General features: G+C 43.1%; 1 protein-coding gene across 1 annotated transcript; it reads right to left on the bottom strand.

Annotated features, from left to right (window-relative positions):
* Positions 1-268: 268 nt before the first annotated feature.
* RAP2B (RAP2B, member of RAS oncogene family) lies at positions 269-10,427 on the bottom strand. The gene has a single exon (XM_030495181.1). The coding sequence runs from the start codon at positions 10,293-10,295 to the stop codon at positions 9,744-9,746; it is 552 nt and encodes a 183-aa protein (XP_030351041.1). The 5' UTR covers positions 10,296-10,427; the 3' UTR covers positions 269-9,743.
* Positions 10,428-14,878: the final 4,451 nt, after the last annotated feature.

Raw genomic sequence — 14,878 nt, 5'->3', positions numbered from 1 at the left:
AAGGACAAAGCTCACACTACTAGGTGCATGTGAACTACTTAAAATGCAGACTAGGGTTAAATTGTGCTCTCATTTGCTTAAATAAGGCTCTGATTTCAATAGGGTTACAAAAGAATAAGCAATTCAGCATACATAGATTTACAGAATCAGAAAACAAGTCGACTTCAGATTTGTAATAGTGGAAGTCAGTACACAAATGCAACTTCAGTTATGAAGTTACATTAAAAATTCTATTGTAGGCAACTAGGATACCAAACACATTTGTTCAGAGTTTGTTTACATCCTGGAATAATACAGTTTATGTCTTCATGTTAGTATGCACAAACACACTTGGCAAATGAACTCCAGTTACCCATCAATTAATTTCTGTTAACTACTCTAAGCACTGGAAAACCCTGAGTGATGATGAAGGATGTCAGTGTCTCACAAACACCTGAAACAAACTGCAACCAGATGCACACTGAGCAATTCCAATCTATCATAAAGTCCATAAAGAATCCAAGAATACCTATCCTTGAACTTCTCAGTATTTCAGTCGACAGGTTTGGTTTTCATTTCCTTATCACAAGAAATACAGAGGAAAGACACAAGATAGAAGTTTTATTCGCAGACAGCACTGACCACAAACAATTCAGACAAGTTTGACAGGTTGCTATCCCTACATCTGTTAAAAGGCTGCACACGTTTAAAAACCACAGTGATTTTCTGGTTTAGCAATGCTGAAAATTAATTTGTGCCAGGTCAAAAATGCTTGAGAAGAATCAAGGAAACTCTTTTTAGGCGCTTATAGTTGGCTAAATAAACACCTAAGTTCCTACGCTACTGGTCTGATACTTGGTGAGTGTAGGCACCCAATTCCTCATTTTTTGTGCTAAGAGTAGAAAAATGTGGATGTTTCCCAAATTGAGGATACCAGATACAACTTTGTATATATGCATAAATATTTATGCTCAGAAATCTGTAACTTTCACTCTCACTACAGAGGTCAAAGTGTAGTAATGCTGTAAATGAATAAGTATCTGTGAACACTCCAATTCACTTCCAGGCTGACCTAGTTCTTTGGTAAACAAGCTTTTTCAAGCTGTTTCTCTGCTAAGTCCAGGCCTTGGAAATACCTTAGGTGTATAGTGTTCTCCTTAAACTTCTTTTTATTGCAAAAATACGTGGAGTGCATGGCACGTATTTCTGGAATCCAGGCAGCTTGTGCTATACAGCAATTCAAATGTGAATCTCCTCTCTATTTTTTTTCCTTTAATTAAAGGAAAAAATTAAAGATCCAACAACCAAAGAGAAAGCAAAACCCACACTAAAGCAAACGCAACATCTGAAACAAGAAACCCAGCAGAAAATAGCCAATCCGGAACATGGCAGAGTATTCCAGAAAGAAGAGAAATCAAGATCTCTTAATTGCTCAAGTACTTTGTTAGCATGCTTTCATCTTAACTCTGCTAATCATCACGTAAACTTGGCAGCAAACTCACAATACTAAATTGAGGTATGTAATATTACAGTAGTTCATTCAAGGAATGAAATTATCACTAATCTCATCCTTAAATACATATGGCTCCCAACTACATTGAGTCATGTTGTAACCATCATCGTCATAAAGTTCCACACAGTTTAAAAGAGATTTTGGCAATCAGTGGTGTAGGGAAGCTATCAAACTCAACATAAACGTAGAACATCTAAATCATCTTTGGTGGATAACACATTCATTGCACAAGCTTTCTTTGCACTTTCGAATCTGCTTAGCACCATAAAGGGAAAAAAAAAAATTAAATCCACAACATATATGCAGAGAACAATGTTCTTTGTACCTGAAACAGAAAAATTCAATCCATCTTCTCCTGAACTCCCCCTGCCTTCAGCAAGACATGCCGCTTCCTACCCTTCCATGCAAATCATGTCTGGTGTTTAGAAAACCTAGGAATGTGTGTCCTACTTCCAGTCTCACACCATAAGCCCAAAACATAGTCCTCCACTGCAGATTCCTGCCCTACCTAGCCAGTATTTTACCAGGCCTATGCTGCTACTTCTTGATCCCTTATATTATTCTCATAAAAACGCAGGGGAGATATATCGTTTAATACACTGTCATGGACAGGTATGTACAATAACACCCCAAACTTACTTTTGTTGTACATGTGGAAAATACTGAACATGCATTTAGTTTCTGATCACTCACAAGAGTCTGAAGAAGCAGACCTTGTTGCTGTATTAGAGGTGCCACGCAAGGGGAAGAAACTAAAGTCCAGTAGAGGAACTTAAACAGAAGTGACATTACATATTTCTTAAGAAACACAAAAAGATTCACTGTTTTGACCTCTAAAATGTATCTGGGTTATGGATCTACAGAAAGTATTTTAGAGATACCTGCAGAAGACTTAATCTTTCAAACTACCTTTCTGGACAAGCAGGAGTGGATACAACACATGTGCATAATTTTCTCAACATGCCAAACTGTCATCCTCTGACTGCGCTATACATTAGCCACAGGAGCATGCTGTAAGGTCAACAGAGAGCTAGCCTTCCATCCCAGGGTTTTGATAAGCAATCATTTCATTATCATCGCATCATCTGAGCTCCTCCTCCCCCACGTAGCCCACAAGAGGAAGAATGCCAGAGCTCCAAGTGAGCAACGAAGTCACGAAGCCAGCCCAGTCTGACAAGCACTCATGGCAGAAGGGTCACACAGGTTTTTTCCCTTACTGTAGGCAAAAAAATGCAATGGCACATCTAGTTACACAGCAGTGAAGAGAAGGGACAACCATCTCCCATCTAAATAACTGTCTATTATTCTGAGCAACAAGAAGTCATCTGTAAATTCAAAAAGTTACATTAAACATTCTTGTTTGCATCATCATAATTTTTGAAAGCAGAAGCCTGGATCTTTTGATTCTTTACCTTCAGTAAGCAAACAGACCTTCACTTCATGTCTACCATGTCTATCAATCCCTACAACATGGAGATCCTTATAGTACTAAGCTAATATAAATATTAAATTATATTTAAATGCATCCTCTTTCTAGTGATAACTATCACAACAATAAATCATTCTTAGAACATTTAAACAAACCAAGGCTGGTGAAAAATTACAAAGATAACGCTCTAAAATCATTCAAGTACCATACCTCCAACTCTAAAGGGCTTCTAAGTATCTTTTCTGATTTAAGGCTTGGTTAAACCAAGACTTCTACTAGTCACTTAGTATACAAAAACTTGCTTTCAATATTTAGGTTTGTCTTAGAGGGAAAAAAATTCACATACTCTTTTAAGTGATGGCATCCTTCCTTCTGTCCTCAATCCCTCTCATGATCTTCCTCCTTGATGCTGCAATTCGAGCCAAATGCTCATGCAAAATCAGTTCATCTGCACTGAAATGAACATTTCAACAAAATATAGAGTTGGAGAAACTGAGGTATAGAAAGCTTCTGCTGGAAACCAGGAACAGGGAACAGCTTTGGTATATGGCTAAACTAGACATCCCTGTTACAGCTCTGCAAGTCAGAAACTTCTTGCTCCCTCGTTTCAACTTCTAACTCTCTCACGGATGCAGTAAACTACTTACAGGCAGCAAGATGGTAAGGAACTTAAATGATCTCTCCCGTCAGGAAAGCACAATGCTTCCCCACGTCAGGACTGCTGACACCATAGCTGGAAGGAACCCTACCAGTTTTGCAATCTCTTGGCGAGACAGGGAAATGATACAGCTCAAGTTAATTCAACAGCAAATCATCTTATTCTTGCATCTGTCCTCAACCCTCAGAACAAATGCTATCACAAGGGTATCAACAGCCATGCTTCTCAGGAACACTTCTAGGTGGATTGCTTCTAACAGCTAAAACAAAACTTTTCAGGTATCCACATCAGGCTCTACACCTGAACATCTTGCCTACTAGTAACAGAGCAAATGCAAATATTCAACCGCAGCTCAGTGCTTACTGCCTTACCTGTAATTAATTCTACCTCTAGCAAAGTAATTGAATTTGTAAGTATTAATCCTAATTGTTTAAACTGGGATAACAGTAGTAACACTGCAGAAACAAAGCATTGTATGAATACACCCATAAACGAGAAACTAGTAGGGGAATACCGATATCAATGCTGACCTGTACCTTTTTTCAATACCTAATTCAGGGAATTAATACCTAGGGAATGGGGAGGGGAGTGTGTGTGTGTGTGTGTGTGTGTGTGAGGGGTGAGTAGGTGGGGAGGGAAACAAAAAAAAGAAAGGGAAACAAAAAAACTAACAAATTCCAATTAAATTCATTTTTCACACAGAAGTTCACTTACAACCTTCCTCAAAAACAACTTCAAACATCCCATTTCATCTTAGCATCATAATACAGCAGGACAACAAGACTGTATCAAAAGAAAAAAAAGAGGTAATGTAATTCTGAGTAGTCTGGTCACTGCAGCATGTCTTGTACAATCATGATCAGCCAGTCAAGCAGAGGAGCAATACCTGGGATCTGTCTGTTACCTGGACATCAGAGCTATTAACGGTGCACTTTTTATAATGTTCCCTTAAAGAACTTTGCAGAAGTTTAAATCATTAAAGCTGAAATTACATGTCAGACACCCTTTTGCTAAAAATATCTCTGTTGAAGATTATCAAAACAAAGCTATGTATTCTTGATCAAATCTCCTCTTTGCCCAAATGTCCAAAAGACCCAGAGACCGACAAAATAAAATAAAGTCAATACAGAGCAGCTGCTTCCAATATTTTAAAACTTATTTGAACAACTTACAAGTTCTGGTAAACTGACTTCTAGTTTTGCAGTGTTTTATATAGGATCTAAGAGCTTGTTAGATGTTGCAGATTAAGTATTTACATCTAGTATTTCTCTTATGCACAGTATGTCATCTACTGAATCACTGTGCTCTAGCACCAACAGTAGTAAAGCAGCAAGTGATGTGTTGTATGACTGTAGAGCAGTCATACTCTTCAAAAAAATTAAAATAGGGAAAATTTGATGGCTGTTCTTAAGCTTTCTGCATGTAAATCTGTCTGCTCTAGCCCTTTATCGGTGAAACAGTTCAGGTTTCATTGGGCGTTTTCTTCAGCATGATACTGACTACATGCAGAATTGAGATCACGGAGGTTGAGATCATCTGCGGTAAAGGCAAGAAATTCAATTCCAACCCCACTGAAGTCAGAATAGACGCACACACACAGAGTAATTCTTATTTGGGAAATACAGTGAGATTCTTCATTACAGACTAAAAAATCCTTAGTCTACTCAAATTAAAAAAAAAAACCCAAACAACAAAACAACCAAGAAACAACACAACAAAAGAAAATCAAACCCAATACATCCAGCAACACACTGCATTTCTCAACAATGTAACTCGCTTGAATATCTTCAGCTGTTTAAACTAAATATCTGCTATGCATACATTTACCAAAGATGGTCGGCCCCAATAAGACGTTTTAGAAGTTGAGCAGATGTTAGATTCCTACAAAAATGAGGTTCTAGAACACGGTGCTATAACAGTATGACAGGAAGGAGAATCTTTTTGACATACATATTTTGCATGGGGCTATAAACTATAAAGATAACTTAAAACTATTTCACCTTTGAACAGAGCTCATGCACATACTTGCTTCTACAGCAAGTCTCAAATCTCACCATAACGTGAATGGGCACTCCAAACAGTAGCTCCTAAAGATACACTGAGGGTCCACAAAGAAGAGCATCTAGGTTGTGTGCTATACAAACCTGGAGAGTGTGATAGCTTCTAACAGGAGAGTTCCAAACATTTACCATTTACAGTCATGGAAGTTGCCCATTGATTTGAATGGGAGAAGAACACATATGCCACTCCTTTTTGTAGAAATTCTTAAAGAACATGGAAGTTTCTGCATTTTGTCACTCCTGAGGAAATCTGATACTGACAACACCTGCACGCAATGAGTATCCAAATGAAGAAGTCATAAAGAGCCAGCTGCCCTTTATTTAAAATGCCCAAAAAACTTGCTGTACATTCTTTTGAGAGAAGCAGAACCATCAGGAACCCCACAGCCACATAATTCAACATCTCCAGAACCATAAACATCAATAAAGCCTGAGCATCGTGTTGAGAAGAACCACACTTGTATTGAAAAGGAGGTCAAGAATACTGCACAGTTACAATCACAGAGACTAGGATTTCAAAGACACACTTTCTTGCAATAGAACAAGCTTGGATTTTAAAAAATACAATCATTATGTACAGCAAAATATGCGGCCATGAGACCAGCCTTAAACTAAGGCCTTGTTTACACATTTTCTGCACTGTCAGGAAGTATTTTGGCTGGGAATGTATTTTTTCTTCCAAATCAATTAAATATTTGCAATTCTCACTGTGAAAAGAGCTATATACCACCTTTGTATTGACACGGATATAACATATTCCCACAGGGAAAAGGAATAAAAGAGTACCTTTATATTGATACAACATTTTCCTCAAGTGTAGAAGCTAATATAGCTTTCATTATTCGGTCAAGTTAAAGCAGTATGACTTTTTTCTACTTTATAGACAAGGCCTATGTTTAACAAGCACCAAAACACTTCAGAGTATTTGGAAGATCAGACTACTGAGCTTTACTTTTTGTACTGTCCTCACCAAGTCATAGAGAACATTGAACACCTAAATACATTCAAGACTCTTGACTAGACCCATGCCATGGTTTCTCAAATGCTTCACTGTTTAATGAACACGCCTTTTTGGCAAGAAATAGAATGTATCTACAGAAAAGCCTAGCATAACCCAGAATTTACTAGGCTGGCTTCAGCTGCTCTGCTAGGCTGAGAAAAACTGGACTTTATGTGCCGCTGTGTGCCACAGACACCCATTTTTGCATTATTCTTCAGTCACAACACAGGCAGTAGGGAAATAGAAGACACTAGGAAACATGAAGAATCTGTTGTCTGAAGGGGAGAACAGAATAAATACCTGTTTTTATTAAGCAGAACAAGTTGCTTTCAATACACTGATCTAGAGCAAGGCCAGTTGGGTGCTAAAAAACTCTATAATCTCACTGAATTTAAGGCAAAATCGAAACATAGCAATAGCTGAGATGTAAATTTACGGCATTTCTTTTTTTTTAAACTTCAGATATGAAGCTTTTTAAACTGCAGACATGGTGGCAGTCAAGTTTTCTTAGTTTTCAATGCAGTATTTGTGTTAAAAGAAACCCCTACTAATAATAAGCATTACCCCCCTGCCATTCTAACATGGAAGTCTTGGAGGAGCTGGCTTCTAATTCATTTTTAAAGATTTCTGGAAGATAAGCTGCAAAGAGGTTTTCAGTTTTCACTTAAGGGGAGGGGGGCGGGTTGGTTTAATTTGTCTATTATACCAAGGCCCAAACACAAGTTGAGGGACTGTCTGCTCCAAATCTCTGGGTTTAACTTTGATTGTATCAGTCTGACTGATACAACCTGGCTAACTGTATCAGAACAGGTCCTTGCTGTTTTGAGAGAAACATGTGAGTCCAGTAGAAGAGACCCCCATGGCAGGGGGGTTGGAACTAGATGATCTTAAGGTCCTTTCCAACCCTAGCCATTCTATGATTCTATGACATGTTCAATACTTAAATATACACTCTTTTCCAAAATTTCAGTAGGTACTGGATGTTGCTAAAATAAGTATCCAGTTTTTAGCTAAAACACAAGATTAGAATTTTCATTTAAATCACTGGGATTTCAATACGTAGAATTAAACTAATACTAAACACTGTTCTTCCAGTGCTGAAGCAAAAAGATTTCCTACTTAGAATAGAAATTATCAGATTCACAGCAGGAATCATGGCAGTTAGTTTTCAATTGGCCTGATTAAAAACTCCTTTACACATCACTGCTCAACTTTTGTTTTCATATTGTAAGATAATTTCAAGTCTTCTTGGGATAGGGGGTTAAAAAAAAAAATAAAGAAAAAAAGAGAGACTTGCAGGTTTTGTGTGCTAATCTTTAAAGAAGGGGCTGAGAGGAAGATAATGGACTTAAACAAACTCCTTAGATCTTCCAAATTACAAAAGGTGCAGGTCTTCTTCCACCCCAACCTCTCTGCAAACCAGGAAAGAGATATTGGTCTGATGCATAATTTTAAAGACATTAGAAGCTTAAATTTTATAACTAATTGACTTTTAGAATTTTACCTCTATAAACACAATAAATGCTGTTCCCAGTAAGGAATAAGGGCCTAATCTGACAAGGCCTTAGCATTAAAGCTACACTACATTCCTAAAGCTGCCTACTGAATGCAGCCTTCCACTCATGCTGCCATCACATCGGGTCAGGACCTAAACACAAATGAAAAACTGTAATATTAGGTAAAACAGCAATCTTGTGGGTTTTGTTTTTTGTTTTTGTTTTTGTTGTTGGTTTGTTTTTTTTTTTTAAACACCATCCTTAACTAAATCGAGCCCCCCCCAGTTTTACTTCTATTAAGATACAAACCAGGATTAACAGCCTATGTGAAAGTTAGTGTTTCATGTAATACATAAAAGCGCACAAATTTGTTTTCTAAAAAACAGCATCTGTATTAAAATTCTTAAAACGGATAGACATCTCTTAAATGCATGTCTGGAATTAGAATGACAGTTGTTAGAATTTTCTTGGTACATCACAATGTTAAGATTTCCTTCTTTGCTGGCTGGAGGTACATTCCACAACAAAATCAAAGGGGGGGGAAGGAAAACAAAAAAGCCCTCCTCCCCCCCCAAAATCCCAAAAGGCTAAATTCTTGTAAATTTGAAGTAAATGAAGCCCGAACTTGCAAGACATGGAAATAACAGTTAAAAGGCTCAGATGGAAATAAGAAATAAATTCCACCGACAATAGGCCCTATTGTCCTGGTTTGTTCGGTATGATTACTGCAAGAAAACTGTTAAGTAGTTTTTGGAGTAGTAGATAATGGGATTCTGTGGAGCTTTCACAGGTTGGCACCGGCTGGAACAGCTGAGTTTTGAAGGCACTCTATAGACACAGGGTTGCTGTTGGCCCTGCATCACATATAGGAAGTCTTTGCACTTTAGAGAGCTAGTCATCAAAATCAGTTATTGCCAACCTAAAAAGAAAAACCTTCGGAAGAAAAACCACAAAAACCACCGCTCCCACCCGCCAAAAGGAAAATCAAAATAAAAACGAAATCACACACACACGCACACCTAAAAAATTGTGCAGATTTGTAACATTTTCACAGCTGATTTTAAAAAACAAAACAAAACCCAGGGAAAACCCAACAAGCTACCACTCTCCTGCAAACTCCCATCCGATACAGCAGGTAAACAGAATAGGAAGGTATCCCACGGCTCGTCGCAGGCGCTCCCCAGCACCCCGCGCCGGGCTGCCGGAGGGTCCGAGTTCGTCCCGGGTCAGACGTGCAACGCCCCGGGCCGGGCGCCCCGGCACAACCCCCGACTTTGCAACTTTGCATAGCGATCCTCGCACCGGCGGGGCGGGGAAAGAGGGGTCCGCACGGGTCCCGCTCCCCACGCAGGCCGGGGCCGCTCCTCGCCGGCGCCGTCCTCCCGGTGCCACAGCGCGGGGCAGCACGCCGCGGAGACACCGACGGGAGATATGCCACGACCAGGACTGGACGAAACGTACATGCCGAAAAAAGCCACATTTCCAACACGATTTTTTTTTTCCGGGTTTTTTTGTTTGTGTTTTGAGTGCGTTCGGTGTCGGCGGCCGCCGAGGGCAGCGCGCCCGCCCGCGGGGCCGCTCCCGCCGAGCCCCGGCCCGCCGCCGCCCTCAGAGGATGGCGCAGGAGGAGCAGCACTGCTCGTCCCCGTTGGGCTGCGAGGCGTAGTTCATCTGCCTGACGATCTCCGCGAAGAGCTCGTCCACCGAGGCTTTGTTTTTGGCCGAGGTCTCCATGAAGGGGCAGCTCCACTCCTCTGCAAGGGCTTTGCCCTCCCCGAAGGAGACCTCCCGCTCGCCCTCCAGGTCCACCTTGTTGCCCACCAGGATCATAGGCACCCTCTCGTACCTCTTCACCCGGATGATCTGGTCCCGCATGGGCTTGATGTCCTGGAAGCTTTGCTGGTTCACCAGACTGTAGACCAGGATGAAGCCCTGCCCGTTCTTGATGTAGAGGTCCCGCATGGAGGCGAACTGCTCGGTGCCCGCCGTGTCCAGGATCTCCAGCACCGACGGCGAGGAGTCCACCTCGATCTCCTTGCGGTAGAAGTCCTCAATGGTGGGGTCATACTTCTCGATGAAGGAACCCGTCACGAACTGGACGGTGAGGGCGGACTTGCCCACGCCACCCGAGCCCAGCACCACCACCTTGTACTCCCGCATGGCTCCCGGCGCGCCGCCTCCCTCGCCTCCCGCTCTGGGCTGCCGCTTCCCTCCCGCCCTCGAGGCGGGCGGAGAGAGGGAGGGAAGGAAGAAGAGAGGGAGGGGCGCGCCCGCCCCGCCAGGCGCTCACTGGCGCCGCGCAGGGCCCGCCGGGGCGGGGAAGCGACGGCCGCGCCTCACGGAGCCGGTCCAGGCCAGCCCCGTCGCTGGGCAGCGCCGCGCCCCGAGGGCAGGTGCCCGGCCCTGCGCGGCGGCTGCGGCGCTTGCGCACAGGGAGACAACGACCGCCACCGTCGCTGGAGGGGGGGGGGGGGGCAGTGCGCCGGCGCTACCGGCCCCGGCCGTGCGGCGGGACGGCGCTCCCGCGGCCCGTAGCGCCACACCCTGCTCCGGCCCGACCTATTGGCTCTGCTCCGCCGCCGCCCGCCGCTATTGGCTTCCCGGTGGAGGGCAGCCGCGCGCGCAGCGCTCCGCCCCGCTCGTCAGGCCCTGTCGCCGCCCGGGTAGAGCGGGGCGGGCTCGCGGCGCAGTGTGTGCCCCTCTGCTGTGTCCTCCCCACTCCCCCCGCCCCGGGCGCGGGGCTGCGCTCCCTCAGGGGCCGGGCGCGCTCGGAGCCGCGTTGGTCTAGGCCCGCTGGGGGAGAAGGGCGGCGGGACCGGCCGCCTCAGGTCCCCTGCCCGTTATCGGCGGGGACCACAGCCCGGTTGTCTCCTCTCTGCGGGCTCTCCCGCCCTATCGGCCCTCGCCAGGGGGCGAGGCGCTCCTCGCAGCCGGCGCCAGAGCAGCTGCCGACGCCTCCTGCTCCTCGGGGCTGTCGCCTCGGGCGTTCGGCGCTTCATGGCACCCCGGCCCCCGCGGAGGCAGCGTGAGAGGAGCCGCGGCCGGGGCCAGGTCCCCGCCACAGAGGGGCTGCCTGCAGCTCCCGCTCACCCCGTGCGGGAGGGCCTGGCCGGTGTTGGGGCCCCGGAGCAGTCCCCTCGGCTCCCCAGCTCCTCTCTGCCCGGCTGAAGGTGCCCGCTACCTGCTGGGGAAAACCGGCCGCGGCGGCAAAGGCGCTCTCAGCCCTGGGGCTGCTCGGGAGAGGCGGACGGAGCTGGCCTGGCTGTTGCTTCCTGCACGCCCGCCTCAGAAGAGGCAGCCCTGAGCTGAGCTCTGGTTGTCGGCGGCCTCTGAGGAGCCGCTTCCGGGCTTTGGTATTCTCCACATCCACCTGAAGTCGGGAGCAGGTGGTCTTTCAGGCTGAAGATGTGGCAATTACCAGATGTTGATGCAGTTCGGGCTTTGTGGTCCTCGAACTACAGTTTAGCCTGGCAGGATTGAGTCACATGGACTGGCTACTTGCCACTATTTGTAAAAGTCATTCATTGGACTTCCTATCAATCAGACATTCCTTTCAAGAAAATATCATTAGTTATTTTGGCACCCTCTAGTCTTTGGTTTTATATCTTACCCAGTTCTTTAATACTCTCAGTATTTATTCAAGTAGTTGTGGCATGTATGCCCTTTCTACCACACCTTCTTGTTTAGAAACCCAATTCAAACACTACTTGGGAAACAGGCAATGGTGGACAAAGGGGGTTGCAATAAGTTTTGTAAGCAACATTCTGTTGCTCCTGAGCCATTTTTACAGAGGCCGTATCTCTGACGAGTACCATATCTCTGGTGATCCTGTCCTCAGGAGCTTAACTAAAATCCTCTGCTACTGTTTGTGTAAGGATTTGCAAGTGAAGCCTCTTCTGAGGAATACTAAACTTGCATTCCAGCAACCCTGCTGTGGAACGTGCAACAGCTTAAACACCTTCCTTAAACATATCACATATCTGAAACCTGTCCCTCTCCGTGTTCGGTTTGTAGGTGCAGTCATGCCCTGTACCTGTTGAGCATCCCTGCTGGGATGCTGGTCTGCCAGGCCTCCACCTGATTTCTCCCAGGTGCACAGTCTTCTCTCTCACCTGCCAAATTGGTCAGCTGCAGGCTGATCCTGAGCTAGTTCAAGGTGCTGAATAGATCAGTCTGGAAGGTTGATCAGATATTGTGGTTCACAGTGAATCTGGAGTGCTGGGATTTGGCCATATCTCTGTTTTAGACTCTGCCTGCTAACCACATTACCCTTAACTTGTGACAAACCTGTAGGCCATCTTTTTTTCCAGAGCAGTACTACAGTCCTTCATTCTTCAAAAAGTGAAAAAGACCAATATGGGTACTTACAACCTCCAGCTCTATGAATGAGTCGCCCCTCAGTGACTGCTCAGCTCCTGCACAGACATGCATAGACATTGGGTTTGGAAACTAAGTAACAGCTCACTATGAGGCTTCTGCGCCCTTTCCCCATCTTTTCTTGTTTCTCAGCTCTCTGCCCCTCTGATTCCCCCCTCTAGAAGTATTGGGGGGCAGAGCTAGCACATCACCCCCTGACAGCACACGCACACCTTTATGTAAGTGAACCAAAACCTGTCATGAGCCAGCAAGTGCTTGCCAAGTTGTCTTAAAAACAGCTACAAAAATTGTGTGAAAGCTATGGCATTGCTGCAAAAATATTTTATTTTCTTGGTCTGTGCTTTGCTAATGCTGCAGTAAGGTTTTGGGCGCAGTGTGGATTTCCTTACCTTCATCACCTCTATAGCAAACCCACTTGTAAATCCCTTACATTGCACTTATCCCTAGTGTAGCTGTATAAAGACCAGACAATCATAATGTTGAAGACAGACTGTATAATACCAATTGACCATTGAATCGTGGTGTGGGTTTTTCTGCAGTGACAGAATAATTTTATTTTTTTTCTTTTTCATTCTACACCATGCTATTAACTGCTGCTATTTCTGAAGAAGGAAATGTGTTCAAAGTAACAAATGACCTTTATGCTGTTGAGTTTAAATATGGCATATTATTTCTCAAGTTCCCGTCCTCTACTACATATGTTAATTTAATCTCTCTTGTTACCAGCCAGCTCTAGGTAATTAGTTAGTCTGCAGTGCTGCTTTTAGAAATTTGGAGTCCGCGAAATAACAGCGAGGAGTCTGTGGGAAGTAACTAAAGGAAGCAAGTCTGGTTTTGTTAGAAATAAATTTTCTGTGCATGGCTACAGACTGCTAAGGGGATCTGTCAGTTGAAAAGGTTGAAAATTCCTGGCTAACGGTTTACACATTTAAGTTAAATCACAAGACTATTCAGCACGTAATTTTTGAATTATGAAGCACACATTATATTGGGTTCTTGTACTTCATGAATGGTACCATGGTTTAGATTCAGGAATAAATGAAAATTATCCTGAAACAAGCTCTATTTGGGCAACATGAAAACGTTACAATGCAGTCGAATCTAGACAAAATACAATTATCAGGTAGTTGGCTGCATTAATTGGATTTTCAAAATGATCAAGTATATTTTAAAAACAATTTCAAGATGATTTGATACTATTTTAAAAATGTCAAAACAAAAATCAGCTGAAAAGCATAAATTTGGTTACTAAGCAGTTTATGTACAATATTTACATATATAACTAGCTTTTGCTGTGTTGATTAACCCTGCTCGTTCAGTAAAACTACTTGTATGACTGAAGATTATTTTTTTGCATAGTTTAGAAATACCAAGTCATTAGCTGCTTCTGTTATAGTTACTTTTGTCTGTACAAGTGTCAGCATTACAGAACTACAAAACAGTGGGGTTTGGTTGGTTTGATTTTTTTTTCCAAAAAGGCATTTAACTTATAGGCAAAGACTAAAATTAAGTGTAGTTTAAATCAGTAACACATATGAGATCTAAAATTTCATTATGGTGAATGTCTGATAACAACAAGATTTAGTGCTATAAATAATATTTGGAACTGACATTCAGTGTGTGTTTCTTGTTCTGAAACAATGACTTTAGTTTTCTTTATTTAATTTGGGTTGCTCCTATTGAATAGTGGTGGTGCATTTATCACTGCAAAAGGGAGAGACTCTGTCACTGGGCCCAAAAAATGCTGGCAAGCTTTAACCAAAAATCAGCAAGAAAGATTTATGTGGGGGGCATAAGCTCATTTTAGGAGCAATACTGGAAACAACTGACTACTTTTGAAAAGCTGCCTACATCCTGGCAATGCTGAGTTGAAGATCTCTGTCTGCCTATCTTCTCTCACTTCATCCTTCTTTTCTCCCATAACAGTAACTCTCAGTAGTGATCAGAAGGTAATGAAATATATTCCTGTAATAAAGTATTCTGCTCTCATGCCATGCTCAGAAAGCTGTGCAAAAAAGCTGTATGTTTTTGTGTCCAGGTTACATGGTTGTTTATAAAAGTGCACTTGTTTTCCTATGTTCTATGTTACAGAAGATTCATGCATAAGAGAGAAAAGACCTCTCAAAATTCTTCATCCAAAATAATCTGGCATTCCAACAGTTTTTAAATATAATAATTAACTTGTCTGCATCTTGACTCATTCTTGATAATTCTATATACAAATACATATCTGAAACAAGACTGCATAATGTCTGTTTATCTTAATCCAATGGCATTAGGTGTTCTTATTCTAGAATCAAAGAGTCTACATATGGAGCTAAATGAGATAGTCAATTAGGGTAATTCCATGGGCAGACTAGTTTCAT

This window comes from Strigops habroptila, chromosome 8 (assembly GCF_004027225.2).
Source record: "Strigops habroptila isolate Jane chromosome 8, bStrHab1.2.pri, whole genome shotgun sequence".
NCBI lineage: Eukaryota > Metazoa > Chordata > Aves > Psittaciformes > Psittacidae > Strigops > Strigops habroptila.
Note: the sequence above shows the minus strand (reverse complement) of the source record. Positions and strands in the feature narration are given on the sequence as shown.